Source organism: Coturnix japonica, chromosome 21, assembly GCF_054131305.1.
Source record: "Coturnix japonica strain WE chromosome 21, WE-NBRP24, whole genome shotgun sequence".
Taxonomy (NCBI): domain Eukaryota; kingdom Metazoa; phylum Chordata; class Aves; order Galliformes; family Phasianidae; genus Coturnix; species Coturnix japonica.
Genome location: NC_140683.1, coordinates 10614073 through 10627976, shown reverse-complemented (window position 1 = coordinate 10627976; position 13904 = coordinate 10614073). Strand labels below are relative to the sequence as shown.

Here is a 13904-nt window from a genome sequence, read left to right as displayed (position 1 = left end):
GGACTTGACACAGCATTACTGGGCTTTTTGCTGCTCCTTTTGATGTGTCCCATGGGGACCCACTGGTACATGAGGTCACTCACATCTCTGGGCACTCCCTCATTCACAGGCCCGTGCCCCACTGGGTATACACAGCAAACACTGTCCTTGGGAACAGTCTCATTTTGGGCAAAACTCGCTGCATTTCTGGCCTCAGCCTTTAACCTGGGAGCATCTGGCAGCTGCTGCAGCACGCAAGACAGCTCAGCATTTCATGGGACCAGGTTTTCCCATCTTTAGTCATGTTTATGCTCCTCCAGCTCCACCAGCGCAGAGAAACATGCCACAAAGAAAAGGCTACAAGAAATTACATTCTCCTTTTATTTACCTATGACCATGACAATGTATTTTTGCTAGCTGCAGAGATGCTTCGCACTGTAAACTGGGCGCCCGGACGCATGCAGTCCATCCGGCTCCGCCGCGTTCAGCAACAGCCCCGCGTCTCCAAACGCAGTGTTGTGATCCAGAGGAGGGAGAGCACCGATTCCCAGAGCTGCTTATCTCCACCAGCAAGCCCTCCGTCGTCAGGGCAGGATATGTACACCCAGGCTCCCCCAGCGCTGCTAGGGAACGCGTTATTGGTTTGGTTTTTTTTTTTTTCTTCCTTTTCTTTGTCAGATAAAACCTGCAAACTTAGAAAATGTTGCACGCACTCGTAAAAGAGAAGGCATCCGCTCCACGGGAGAACTCCGCCGCGACACGCACAACTATTGCACTTGTAAATCGGGAACGAGGGTTTCCTATAATACAGCGATGCGTCCAGCGAGAGGAGGTCAATAAATAAACCAGGAAGGAGGGGAGCCAGAAGCTCCTGAGGGACGGCCACTTCTGGGCACGGATGCACAACAGCACCGCGGGGCTGGGTCAGGTCAGGAGTCCTTTGTCCAGGGATGATGCCCACACGGGTGCTGCCAGGGGAAAAGCAGAGCCCTGCGTAAAAGCCTTCCTCCTCCACGCTGGGTCGGGATCAAGCGCCGCCATCCAGCGATGCTCACAGCTCAGGTTCACAGTAGTCATGCGGGAGCTCCCCTCCTGGCTGACACCCGCCCCAATGGCGTCGTACCAGCGATGGCGGGACGGGGTGATGGAGCAGTACCAGCCTGCTTGGCGCCGCTGCCCCCGCTGCCCCACACCTGGGGGGCACAGCCTGCCACAGCGAGGTCCCCACCGCCGGCTCCATGTAAACACGCAGCTCCCAGTCCGCCCCATCGCCCTACAGCGGGGAGCTGGCTTTCTTCTGGTGGATGATGTCCAAGTACAAGTCGGAGCGGAGGAAGCGGGGGTACGAGTCCTTCTCCATCAGCCCATAAATCCTCTTCTGCGCGAGGTCGAAGCAGCCGCGGGTGATGTTCTGCAGGTTCTCCTTGGTGTGCTCCCGCGTGTAGGAGTCCAGGTTCACCTGTGGGCAGAAAGAGCGGTGAGCGGCCCCATGGGCCCCACGACACAGAGTTGGCTCTGAGCGGGAGCCGGCCTCACCTCCTTGCAGGACTGGATGGCGATGTACTCCGCAAAGATCTTCTTGGCCTTGGAGACCATCTTGGACTGGGATTTGATCTTCTTGTACTCCTCACATGCCAACCAGAACTCCAGGTTCTCCTCACTGAACTCAGTGCGCAGAAAGGCCCTGAAGGCTGCGAGCCCATCTGTGGGGAAAGACACAGCTCCAGCCTCAGACAGACACAGGGCTCTATCAAACCCCAATTCCCTGCATTCTCACTCCCTAAATATCCCCTATGAACAGCAGCGGTGCAGGTGGCGATGCCCAGCCTGGCAGCACCAATATGAACCACACATGTGCTTAGTGCCCAGTCCTCAGCCATTTGAGATCACAAGGGGAATCTCAGCATGGATTGGGTGCAGTGATGGAGATGGGATCCCCACGGGGACATGCAGACAATGTGTTGTGCAGTTGTGGTGCACAACAGGGCAAGGAAGGGAGCATTGCAAAGCAGCTCCTGCCCCACAGACATGAGGCAAGAAGGGGATCCTGCCTTTCCCTCCCCATTTGGAGTTGGGACCACAGTCCCGAGCTCTCCTCAGCTCCTGCAGCAAAGCACCCCCCTTCCCCCAGCTTGGCAGAGGAAAAATGAATGCAGGGAAAGGATCATAGAATCACAGAATGGTCTGGGTTGAAAAGGATCTCACAGATCATGCAGTTCCAACCCCCCTGCCACGGGCAGGGTCACCAACCACCAGACCAGGCTGCCCAGAGCCACATCCAGCCTTAGATGCTCCATTCCATCTCCATTCTCCCCAAGACACCACAGCTTAGGAAATCACAGTGCTCCCCATGCACACACCTGGACATTCCCCATTGGCAAAGGCAAAACAAGAGGGGCAGACACTCACATTTGTGCAGCAGCAGCTTCTCCAGGGACTCCCCCCACTTGAGAGCTTCCTCAGGTGCAGGCCTGTAGGATAAGGGCATTTATTAACAGAGTGAAGCTGCAAAAGCCACAGCCACTGCCTGACACTACACAGCTGCCCCGGGGAAGAACACTGCCAGCAGCAGCGGCATCACTGTGCACCCCGCAGCACTGAGCTGGCTGTGCTGGAATGAATGCTCTGCTCATAGGGTGGCAGGAAGAAAACCCGAGGTAAGAGAGGGCTGTGCATGCTGCTGCCTCCGAGCCAGCACTGGAAAACTCCCAGGCAGTGCCCGGGGCTGTGGGATTTCAGGTGCCCCAATAAAGCCGCAGGGCGTGCGGCCGGGCAGCGCTCGTCCCAGCTGCTGGAGCACCTCCAGAGCTGAGCGGTTTCCCAAAGCATCCTCTGTGCAGCTGAAGGTGCCGTGTTGAAGCACTGGGGGAAAGCGGGGAAATTTCCAGTCCCGAGTGCTGCTGTGCTGCCGGCACAGGGCAGGGAGATCCCTGCAGCACAGGGCAGCATTCAGCCGAAAACCCTATTTAACACAGCTCAGGCTCCGTGAGCTCTCTGCCCACAGCCTCCCCAGCTGGGTGACCCAGCACTGGAGGTGGCACCGAGTCTGGACAGAGCTGGTCCCCAAACCCCGTGCCCCCAGAACCGCTCAGAACCCGCAGCACCTACTTGAGCGACTTGAGCACTTTGTCCAGCTTCCCGGAGGGGTTGGCTCCCGGAGACTCGTTCCTCCGCCGGAAAATCCCCAGCCGGTTCTTCATATCCTTGGCTCTGGAAGAGAAGAGCAAGGTTTATGGGCGGGCAGGGACGGGAGCAGCACCCGGAGCTCCGCGGTGCCACGGGGAGCCCCGTCCCGCTGGTCGCCCATCACCTACTCCTTCATGGTGTGCCGGCGCTGCAGGCTGCCGTTGTGCGGCCGCTGAACGCCCAGCAGCATCTCGGCGTGAAACTCCAAGGGCTGCGGTTTGGAGAGGTCACGGAAAAAGGGCATCGTTTGTCGGGACGGGTCCCGCACCGCCGGCACACCCGGCTCTGCGCTCCGCGGCTCCGCACCGCGCTCCGGGACAGCGCGGAAGTGGGAGGGTCGAACGGAGCTGCGTGGCGTGGATGAGGTGTGGGAGAGGAGGGATGTGTGTCAGCCCCAACGCAGCTCGGGACGGCTCCGCCGTTGCTGGGGAAACTCGAGGAAAGGTGGAAAAAAGCACGAGAGAGGGCGGGGAGATGGGGCCAACCAAGGGACGGAGGGGAAAGTCATCGCGGCGGGGATTTACGAGCGCTATTTGTAGGGCGCTGGGGAATGCGGCGGTGCGGGGCTGCGTCCCCTCTGCGGCTGGGGGCTGTAGGGATGGAAGAGTCCGGGTGTGAGTTTGGAGCGGGCACGGCCATGGGGGCAGCGGGATGGTTGGGGCGCACCGCGTAACGCACCGCGACGGCACCGCACGGTGCCAACCCGCACGTGTCCCCGCACCGCCTCCCCCACACTCCCATTGCCCAGGAAGCTGCGATCCGCACACAGCTGAGCAGCGCCCACGGGAAGCGCCGCGATGGGCACCAGCATCGGCCCGGTCCTGCCCGGCTGTGACAGTGAGTGAGCTCGGGACGGGCGGTGCTGACCCCTCGTGGCACAGCTCCTGAACGCACCGCGGGTGGGTGGGGACATGGGGGGCACGGCCGCCTCCCGCAGGTCCCGCATCGCAGGGTGCTCAGAGGAGCCACCACTGCGAGTGGGGCTGGTTGGGAACGCAGGGGACACGGAGGGGCTCACGGTGCCCCCAGCCGCCCCCAGCTGACACCGGAGCAACAGATCCAAGCAAGGAGCTGTAAACCCCACCTGCATCCCATCAGCGAGGCACAAGGCACCCACACAGCTCCCAGCAACAATTTCTGCACTGTTCCCTCTTTAGCAACGTAACCGCAGCTGGGAGCACGGCGAGGTGTGAAAAGCACTGAGAAGTCCCTGTGTGTGTGTGTGTGTGTGTGTGTGTGTGTGTGTGTGTGTGTGTGTGTGTGTGTGTGTGCCCATGTGCCCACCCATCCACGTAAGGAAGCAGCATCTGTGGGCTGCACTTTGTGCACCCCGTGCACCCACAGCTCTGCAGCACCAGGTTTCCTGGCTGTCCCACAGCAGGAAGCAAAGCACCAAAGGAGTTTTCCAAACTTAAAGCCTGCGGGATGCTGCCCTCACTGCTCCTCTTGCAGATCACAGAATCACAGAATCACAGAATTACCCGGGTTGGAAGGGACCTCAAGGATCATGTAGTTCCAACCCCCCAGCCTAGCAGGGCCACCAAACAAATGCTCACGAATAAACAACAAGAATCCACAATCCACTGCTGGGTTCTACCTGGAGTCACCCCCATCAGCCACCTTCAAGGCCTCATCCAGCCCCATCTCCCCACGCCAGCTCCAAGCCATGCCCTGCAGCACATCGCCGTCCCCACATGAGCCCCGTCCTACCTTTCCAGGCACTTCTCTGAGAAATCCACCATGGTGAGGAGCATCGGGAGCAGCTGGCAGTGCCGAACCGCAGCCACTCTCCCCATAAATACCCCACAGGCCGCCTGGCAGCCATCCCTGCAGCCAATCGCCGCCTGCTGCGACGCACCGCGCTCCCACAGCCATCCCAAGGTGAGCGGCACAAACCCTCCCCGCGCCCCACAGATCCCCCCCCCCCCATCGCCCCAATTCCCCCGGCTCACGTGGGGGATGTCCCCGCTGCAGATGGCGAGGGATTGATTTTCATTTCAAGTGTTTGGAGAATGAAAAGAGCTATAAATAGGAGGCTGCAGCAGAGCGAGCGGGACAACAGTGCCGCTGTGTGGCAGGCAGCACGCGGGGAGCTGCCATCCAGATGCACACACAGCCACGCATGGCACCGCAGCCACGTGCAGCGCTGCACCTGCCCCCACTCACGTGCGTGGGGCAATGCCAGGGCACAGCAATCCTGCATTGCAAAACTCGCCCCCATGGCCCCACTGAGCTGCAGCTGTGCTCAGTGAAGGCCACGGCTCTCCTGTCCTTGCCCGGACCAGCTGCGGGGCATCCCAAACCCTTCATGCAGTGTCAGGGCTGCAGCGTCCCACAGTGAATGTCAGTGCTCATCCCACCCACCTCCCGACCACCAGGAGCTCTGGGTGAATGGGGTATGGTACCGGTATGGTACCGGTATGGTACCCCATGGGCTCAGCCCTGGTGCTTTGCCCATGGCACTATTGAAGCACAGTGTGCCACTTACAGGCTTCTGCTCCTCTTCTTGCGGGAGGTCTCATCCCCTTCATCACAGCTGCATTCAGGGTGGCCTCCACTCAGCTGGGGGGGAGAAAAAAGCAGTGTTTGCATCACTGTGCCATGCATGCCCTCACACCACCAAGGAGCTCCACCAGCAGCTCCTTCCCCCAAAGGCTGCGGCAAAGCAGGGGCTGAAACCCTGCCTGTGTCCTGGGGACATCCCACAGCTGGTGGCCTGGGAACCCCTTGGCTTCAAGGTGCTGACAGCGGACCCTCCTACAGGGACACTCACATGCTCCTTCCCAGTGTTCCCATCTCTGCTGTTCTGAGTGGGCACGGGGCTGGAGCACCCAAAATACCCTGGTGTCTCCCAGCAGTCCCCAGGCAGGAAAAATCAGGGCAGAACTGAATTATAACATGGCAGCTGCTGGGAGCACCCGGGGCTTCCTATCTCCAACCTCCACCCAGAGGTGATTTGGGCAGCCCCGAGGACCTTGGAGGTGCTGCAAGGTCAGGGTGTCACCAGCACAGCTTCTGAGCCACAAAGCCCAGTGCCCAGGGGTGGAGACCTCACAGGCCACCTTCATTCAGGGGCTTTACCACCTCACTGAGCACAGCTGGAAGGGGCTCACAGCCAGCCCCACAACCAGCCCAGCCCCACACTGCTCCCTCGGGGTGCTTTCCAGGATCACCGATCCATGGCAATGCCGTGGGAACCCGCTGCACGGCCCAGCAGCCCCGGGCTCAAGGCTTCGGACACTTCCTTCCATTCTGCGCCCGGGTTTCCGGAGTTTATCGGCCCCAAACAATGCAGCCCCTGCAAAGCACCTTCCCCCCACAGATAGGGCCGGCCGGGGCGACGCGCAGCCGGGCCACGCTTCCTGCCATTGTCCAGAGAGGCTCCGCTGAGCTCGGGGACAAAAAGCAACCACTGCTGAGTCCCAGCACTACTGGCTGTAAAACAACAACCTGCCCAGACTGAGAGCAGTGGGAGGCACAGGGAACCGTGGGCACAATGGGATGATCCCATAAATGATCCCACTTGGTGGACAAGGCGAGGCCACTGGGTGCCGTAGTGCTGCAGGCAGTGCTGGGCCTGGGGGGATGCAGAGGGGAATCGTACATCAGAACTGAAAGCTTGGAGGGTTCTGCTGGGCTCCTCCAAATGCAAAGAGCTCCAAAAGTCCCTCCCAAGTGTAGGCAGGGAATGGTTGTGGCACAAAGCCTCCTGTGTATTGGGGTTGGGGCAGGGAGAGGTGGCACAGGAGGAGCAGGAAGGGAACCAGGGGGTCCAAGGGCAAATTGTGCTCCAAGAAATGGCAACCAAGGTGGCTTTTGGTGTATCAGGAGAATGGCACGGGGAGGGTTAATCCCATCACGGGTTTAACCCACTGTGCTGTCATGCTTGGTAGCACACAGAGCTCTGCACCAGCATCCCCTGCCAAGAGGTGGAGCAGCATGCAATGCAGTCCCATGCACTGCAAGGTGCTCTCAAGCAGTGTGACGTGGTCCTGGACCAAGCAGCATGGTTACAAACCATGCAACAAGGCCCCACATTCTGCAACCAACCCACATACCTTCCTGTGCCCTGAGAAGAGCAGGCTGAGCTGGTGGATGGAGCCTCCATTCTTGGTGAGCTCCTTCTTGAGGGTCCTGGGGGAGGGCAGGGCCCAGTGCCCCGTGCTGCCCTGGCTGTCGAAGCAGTTGAGCGTGGTGTCGGAGGTGAAGCAGTGCCCCTTGGCCTCCTGCAGCAGGCTGCCCTCGCTGTGTGTGCGGCGCCGCAGGGAGCTCTGCACGCTCAGTGTGTACGCAGGCTGGCAGCCCGACGTCTCAATCATGCTGCTGCGCTTCGCCTCGCTCCGCTCCAGGTAGTTCTCGTCGCTGTCATCCTCTTCATCCTCATCGTCCTCTTCTTCGTCATCCTCATCTTCATCCTCCTCATCCTCACCATCTGTGGTGCTGCTGGCTGTGCCCACCACGCTGAAGGAGCTGTCGAGGCGCAGCTCGGGGATGACGAAGGCTGGCACAGAGCTGGGCTGCTCCTCACCCTTCTCAGCAGACGCCGGCTGCTTTTTGGCCAGGAGAGGCCCCTGGGCGGCTGCTGGAGCCTCAGATGGAGCTGGTGCTTCCGTGGCCAGTGCAGCATCGCCTGCAGCCGCCCTCCTTTCCTCCAAGTGCATCTGCCCTGGCTTCTCGGCGTCTGTCTCCAGCATCTGCCCAGGGAGAAGATAAAGGAGGATGAAGGCAGGAGCACCCAAATCTGGCAGCCCTCCCATACAGCCTCTCTGCTCCTAACACACAACACAAGGCAGGAATGCTCCTACAGCACTAACAGGGCTCCAGCAGTTGGGACAGCGCTGTCCCCATGTTCTCCTGTGACCCACAGCCCCCAGTCCTGGTCCTGGTCCCCAGAACACCATGTCCCCCACTATGGTTATAGGGCGGCAGCAGGATGGGGGTAATGAGGCCAATGGATCCAGCACACAGGCAGAGCTGGGAACATCCTTACCACGATGGATCCCTCGTCCTGCTGGGGGTCAGCTCCTGGATGGCTGCAGAAGAGGATGGAAAACCCAAAATGCAGCTCCAGCACCTCCTGCCCTGCGTTCTTAAGGGCAGGATGGAAGTGCCGGGCTCTGCACATCATCCAATTGCCCAAGGCTCAGCAGATCAGCCCCCCTGGCCCACAGCCACTGCTGCGGGGCTCCCCGCAGCCACACACCATCCTCTTGCTAAACCACAGCCACTCCTACCCGCCCTGCTTGGATTTTTATGCTTTTAAGGCTGCCTTCTGCCATTGAGTGCTGCCCTTTCCAAGGGAAAAAACCTGCCTGGATTTTTCGAGAGCTCGGGGAACTTGGGATGAGTCCTCCAGCCAGAGCAGCTGTATCTCCTCTTAAAAGCCAAGCATCTTCAAGAGCCCAGAGAAAAGCAGAAAGTCAGAGTTAACCAAGCTTCCACTCCTGTATAATGGAGGCTTGATTCAAAAATGAATCTTTGCGGCTGTTCCACTCCCCACAGTAATTTCTTGCAAAAGGGAATGTTTCCAGACATGCAGTGCGAGGATGCTATTCGCACTGAGTGCTCGACTGATGCTGTTTATGTCTTATTTGTATTGCAATTACTGTCATCATTATTTCATGAAATAATTAGAGGAAAAACCCATGCAGCCCTCAGTCCAACCCTGCAAAGCCCTCCCCATCCCTGACAGCTCCCTTCTGCTGAACGTTGCTGGGTGCCCACATCAGATAAGGCTCTAGAAGGAAATGAACAGGCTCCTTTAAAATGAGAGAGGTTTGGGGATGAAATTAAATTCCTGTGCTAATTCAATCAGAGAATCTGCTGCTTTTCAGCAGTACAGGGATGTGGGCAGGAGGTTCACTGTTGAGCAAGGCTGCAATCTTGGGTTGGAAGCACCAATGGAGCTGTGAAATCCTGGGGAGGACAAAGCGTGTTCCCTGTGCAGCAGAACATCCCTCCCTGGGGCAGGCGGAATGTGAAGCATCTTCATGGAACAGAACAATGGCTTGGATAGGAAGGGTCCTTAAAGGTCATCCAGTTCCAACCCCCCACCTTACAGCCCCCCTGCTGTCAGCCATCACACAGGGAAACACCAAAGTTTCCAAAGTATGTTCTTCTCAAAGTGGTAGAAAAAAAAAAACAACCCACAATTTCAGGGGTTTTCAGCATGGGATGAACTGTGCTGAGATCCACCCCATTAGAAAATGTTATCTGCAGTGCCCCTGTAATGCTTCCAGAACCACTGACGATGAACATCCCAAAACACAGTGAGTGACCATAACAGACAGACTGCACACAGCTGTGGGAAGCAGCACCAAACAGACAGAACAGCACTGAGAGGAACAAAAGGAAGGCAGAAACTCAAAGCAGAACTACTGAAACTTGAGAACATTTTCATGGGTCATTTTGAAAGAGCTCCCGAGCCTCCCCCCATTGCAGCACCACTCCTGGCCCCAACACCAGGCCCTGCACACAGCAGGGTGTTCTACCCAACCCCTGCTTCGTTACTGTGCTGATGAATAATTGATACAGAGCAATTGCTGTAACTGCAAAAGCAAGCAGGGATGTACAGTTCCAAGCAGCAGGACCCGCACTGTGGCAAAGCAGTGAGGGCGGATGGATGGCTCCAGTGAGACCCACGGGGGTGTGAGTGCTGACACTGCCCAAATCCGGTGCTGGGAACACCTGGGAGCCCTGCGAGGAGCTGTGCTCCATGGCAGGAAATGATCCCATAGCAGCAGCAGCCGGCACTAATCCCATTACTGCCATCACCAATTGATGGCTCTGGAAATGGGACCTGACCAGGCATCGCCCAGCGCTGTCACTGCGTGTGGGATGGAGCCCAGCTGGGAAGCTCTTACACTCCACATTTTGGTATCAGACAGCTGAAGGTGTCAGCAAACAGCATGGGACAAAACCTCCCCATGCCACGTGCTTTGGTTCACATAGGTTTGTCACCGACGCAGCACTGAGCCCAGCAGCCCTGGCCATCCTGGCTGCCAACCCATCCCTCCCTCCCCACAAGTACAGACCCAGATTTGCATTCAGTAGCAAGGGCTGAATTTGTTCTCTTCTCTCCAGCACCAGAACACGGAGGGTCTCCAAACTCCCCAGAGCAGAAAGTGTGCACAGTGGGCACGCTGCACTGACACCAGCTGACATGGAGCTGCTGGTCCAGCCCTGACTTAGAAGAGAACCTCAGAAAGTCCCTAATGCTGCACATGTTCCCTGGTCTCGCATGCTGCTCATTGCCAACCCTCCCAGTGCAGCCCAAAGCCAGATGGAGCCATGAGACCCCCAGGTGACAGCGAGGATCAGCCCAGCCCATGGGAGCAGAGCAGACGCGTTTGATTTAAAGGACGTTGGTGCTGCTGTCGGCACAGCACAGACCTGCCTAGAAGAGGGCACAGCCTGTGGGCTGCAGATGTTGCAAGCAAAACATACCAGATGTGGGCTCAGTTGCATCCCAGCCTGAGCAGCATCTCCCTCCAGCTCCGGCCCCGACGTGTGCACGCAGCTCAGCACGGCGGATGCTGGTGCAGCTCTTGGCTCTGCCTCCACCGTTATTAATGTCTGTGTCAGGCAGTAGCTGCAGCTGCCCAGCCTCTCCCAGACACCGCTCCCTTGTGCCCCGTGTGCTATTTGCAGCTCTGTGAGCCGTCCCTGGAGGTTTGGTTACCTGCTGATCCCAGCAGACGTCCACTCCGCCTGGAGGGAGAGCTGTGCATCACCCTGAAACCTGCTTTGCAGCTCCCTTCTCTGCTCTCATCTGCCCCTGGGCAATGCTGAGCCTCAGACCAATTTTGGTGCTGCTTAACGAAACTCCACTTCAGGTGGGTGGTTGTTTTTTTTCCAAACCACTTTCTATGGGAAAAAGGGGCAGCTCTGTAGCAGGAGCTGCTTTGCAGCACAGTGTGCCATAGGTTATCTGCACTGCAGCAACATTCACCGATGGATCCCCACCAGTGTGGGCTCAGGGGGGTCCCCACCCCAGGGGTCACCATACCTGGGTGCCCAGCTGCTCCCCAGCTCAGGATTTGGAGATATGGCTCTGGTGTGCACAAGTAAAGCACCAGCCTCCCTGACTGGGAACCAGGGCTGGAAGGCAGTGAGATGACGTCTGGGTCATAAATATCCCTGGCAGTAAGAAAGCAGAGGGATGGGAAAGGGGAAGAAAGACATAGATCTATCATTGGCACCAATGCAGCGGGTATTAGAAAGGGACACAATCAGGACATGGACTCGAGCAAGTCCTGTCACATCCAACTTTCAGTCCTGTCCTGACCCGGAGCAAAACCCCAACTCTTTCCCTGGGTCCCTGCACCATAACATCCCTTTATATGCATCTGGGCAGTGAGAGCCACATGGGTGCAGGAGAGCAGCACCACAGCCCTGCCCACGGTGCCAGCCCAAGTGCTTCCAGCGCCTGCATTAAATCACAGCAGTGCTGGCTTCAACCACTTAGTCTGTGCCTTTGACAACCCTGTGCAAATGATCTCAGTGATGCTCACCCCCCGGGCTGCTGGCGCTGCTCCCTGCAGCATGCTGGCTCTCTGCAGCCCCTTGGGGATTCACAAGAAACAAGCAGCCAGGGTTTAAAAGTGCCCCCAGCTGCGATGGAGGTTCTGGCAGCCTCTCAAGTCCCCACTATGCTGCCAGATCCTCCTGCCTGGGGAATGTGGCACTGCACGCAGGAGGTGCCAGAGAAACAGGAGCTGGTGTTTGCCAGAGGGGAGAGGTCTGCTCTCCTAACGGCTTGGAGTCCAGCTAAGCAAATGAACAAATAAAGCCGGAGCTGTGACTCTCTGCTGGCCCATCTGCTCCACCAGCACACACGTGCCTCAGGAGCCCATGAGCAGCTGCCTTGTGCTGGTGGCACAGACTGTGCCTCTGTGGAACCATTGAGCAGTGCATGCAGAGTAAAGGAGGCAGTGCCTGAGGACGGGGGAGAAGCCAGGAAGCTTGGGAAGCTTGGGAAGCTTGGCACCCAGCCCATAAATTCATACAGTGATGTCTGGGATGTGCTTTGAAGCTCCACAGGGAGCTGTAGCATCCCTCCCACAGAGCACCCGGGGCTGCATTTGGGGCTTGTACATATGAAGGAGTGCCATCAACCCAGCAGGAAAGCTCTTCCAGTGCAGCCCAGGAGAGCAGACTGCAGACAGGACTGCAATAAACCCTTGGATGGATCAATTTGGATCTAACTCTTCTACAGTTACAGCGTCATTCACACACATTATCATCAAATCCCTGTTCTGGCTGAATTAAAGTCAATGTGTTGTCCTCCTGGTGCCAAGGGTGAGCTCTGCATCTCAGTGTGCCTTCAAGTCACCACTGTGGGATCCCACTGGCTTCTGATGGCACAGGGATTTCCACTGAGGACAGTTTCCTCCAGATATTAAGTGGTTGGAGGTGGGCTGGACCCTGACTCACACCATAGGGTTGTTCCCACAGCCCCTCAGATCCACGGTGTTACCAACACAGCCTTTGGCTGCCGCCAGTAATGAGTTTTTCCGGCCCAGGGTGAGAGCCAGGTTGTGCTTGCTGGTGTGGAACAACGCATTTATTTGCTTTCCTTTCATAACCTGGCTCACAAGCTCTGCCAGATGAGGTTTTAACCCTTATCGGGAAAGAGTGGACCTCAAGTTTCTCCTCCTGAGCAGCCTAACAGCAGGAGCAAGGTGCAAAGAGGGTACAGGGCAGGAGCCAGGCTGGCCCCGTGGGCGCTGTCATGATATGGATCTTTGGTGCAAAAGCCAAGTGACAAGGTGCAGAATCCTCCCTCCCCTCGAGCCACTGATGGTATTGAGCTCAGCCCAGCGGTCACCAACCCAAGTGCTTGTCATGCCCACCACCAGCCCACGGGCACACGTGGAAGCCTCCTCCAAAGAAAGGTTTTGGAAATAAAGAGAAACGTGCTACTGAAGGGAGCAAGGTGCCGGGGACAGGGATGGCCAGGGGATGTGGGCACATGGAAAGGCAGGTTACTGGGCACAGGGGGTCCTGGGGTGAGGAAGGTAGAGAGAAAGCACGGGGCTGCTCCCTGCCTGCACATCATTGGGGCAGTCCTGGTGCAGAACCCTCCCCGCGCCGCTCCAGCCCTGGTTTCAATCATCTCTCCATTACACGCAGTTTGCTTTTGTTGACAGCACATTTACTTGCACTTGTCAAGTACGCTGTAAATAGTGAGAGAACCAGCCCTGCCCTTCCTGATCGGAGCAGCGGCCAGGAAGGGGCCGGGCGCCTCGTTCCCAGGGCCGGCTCGGGATCGGTCCACGCCTGCTCACAGCATCAGCAGCCACGGGGAGAGAACGGCCGCGATCCGAAAAGTGCCGAGGATCCACCACCTCCCTCAGGGAGCGCCCGGAGCTCCCAGCTGGGCTCCCACGGCCCAAAGTCCGCGCCACCAAGTGTCCGTAATTATTTAGCTTAAGGACAATCTACATCTTTCAGACACAGCCAGCCATCATCTCCGAGGTAATCTCAGGTCACGGAGTCAGAAGGAAGAGCAATCAGCCGTTCTGAGTGTGGAAGACACAAAGAAACAAGCAGTGAGAATCAGGTGGTCGTAGTGGTTTGTTATCTGCACGGTGCTGCGCTCTTCGTTTCTGACCCCACAAGCCAAAACTGCTGGGGCAGCTCCAGCCCCGCTGCCTCCACCTCGCCTTGCACTGCAGATTGAACCGTGCTAATGTGGAAACTGGAGCAGCGCAGTAATGTAGGGTTAAAAAAAGCAC

General features: G+C 57.8%; 1 protein-coding gene across 13 annotated transcripts in view; it reads right to left on the bottom strand.

The window, feature by feature from the left end:
- Positions 1-337: 337 nt before the first annotated feature.
- The window catches only part of RGS3 (regulator of G protein signaling 3), a 49362-nt gene continuing 35795 nt past the window's right edge, over positions 338-13904 (bottom strand). For 6 of the 13 annotated variants that reach the window (XM_015878625.3, XM_015878622.3, XM_015878624.3 and 3 more), the window contains 6 exons: positions 7224-7859; positions 5654-5727; positions 3088-3189; positions 2389-2450; positions 1516-1682; positions 338-1438 (listed from right to left, as the gene is read on the bottom strand). In XM_015878625.3, coding sequence (XP_015734111.2) covers positions 1253-1438; positions 1516-1682; positions 2389-2450; positions 3088-3189; positions 5654-5727; positions 7224-7859 — 1227 coding nt within the window. In that variant the 3' untranslated portion in view covers positions 338-1252. Of the gene's footprint in view, positions 1439-1515; positions 1683-2388; positions 2451-3087; positions 3190-3293; positions 3473-4875; positions 5047-5653; positions 5728-7223; positions 7860-10611; positions 10731-13299; positions 13689-13904 lie in introns of those variants that run through there. The other 7 variants (XM_085521556.1, XM_085521557.1, XM_085521559.1 and 4 more) reach the window with 4 other exon arrangements.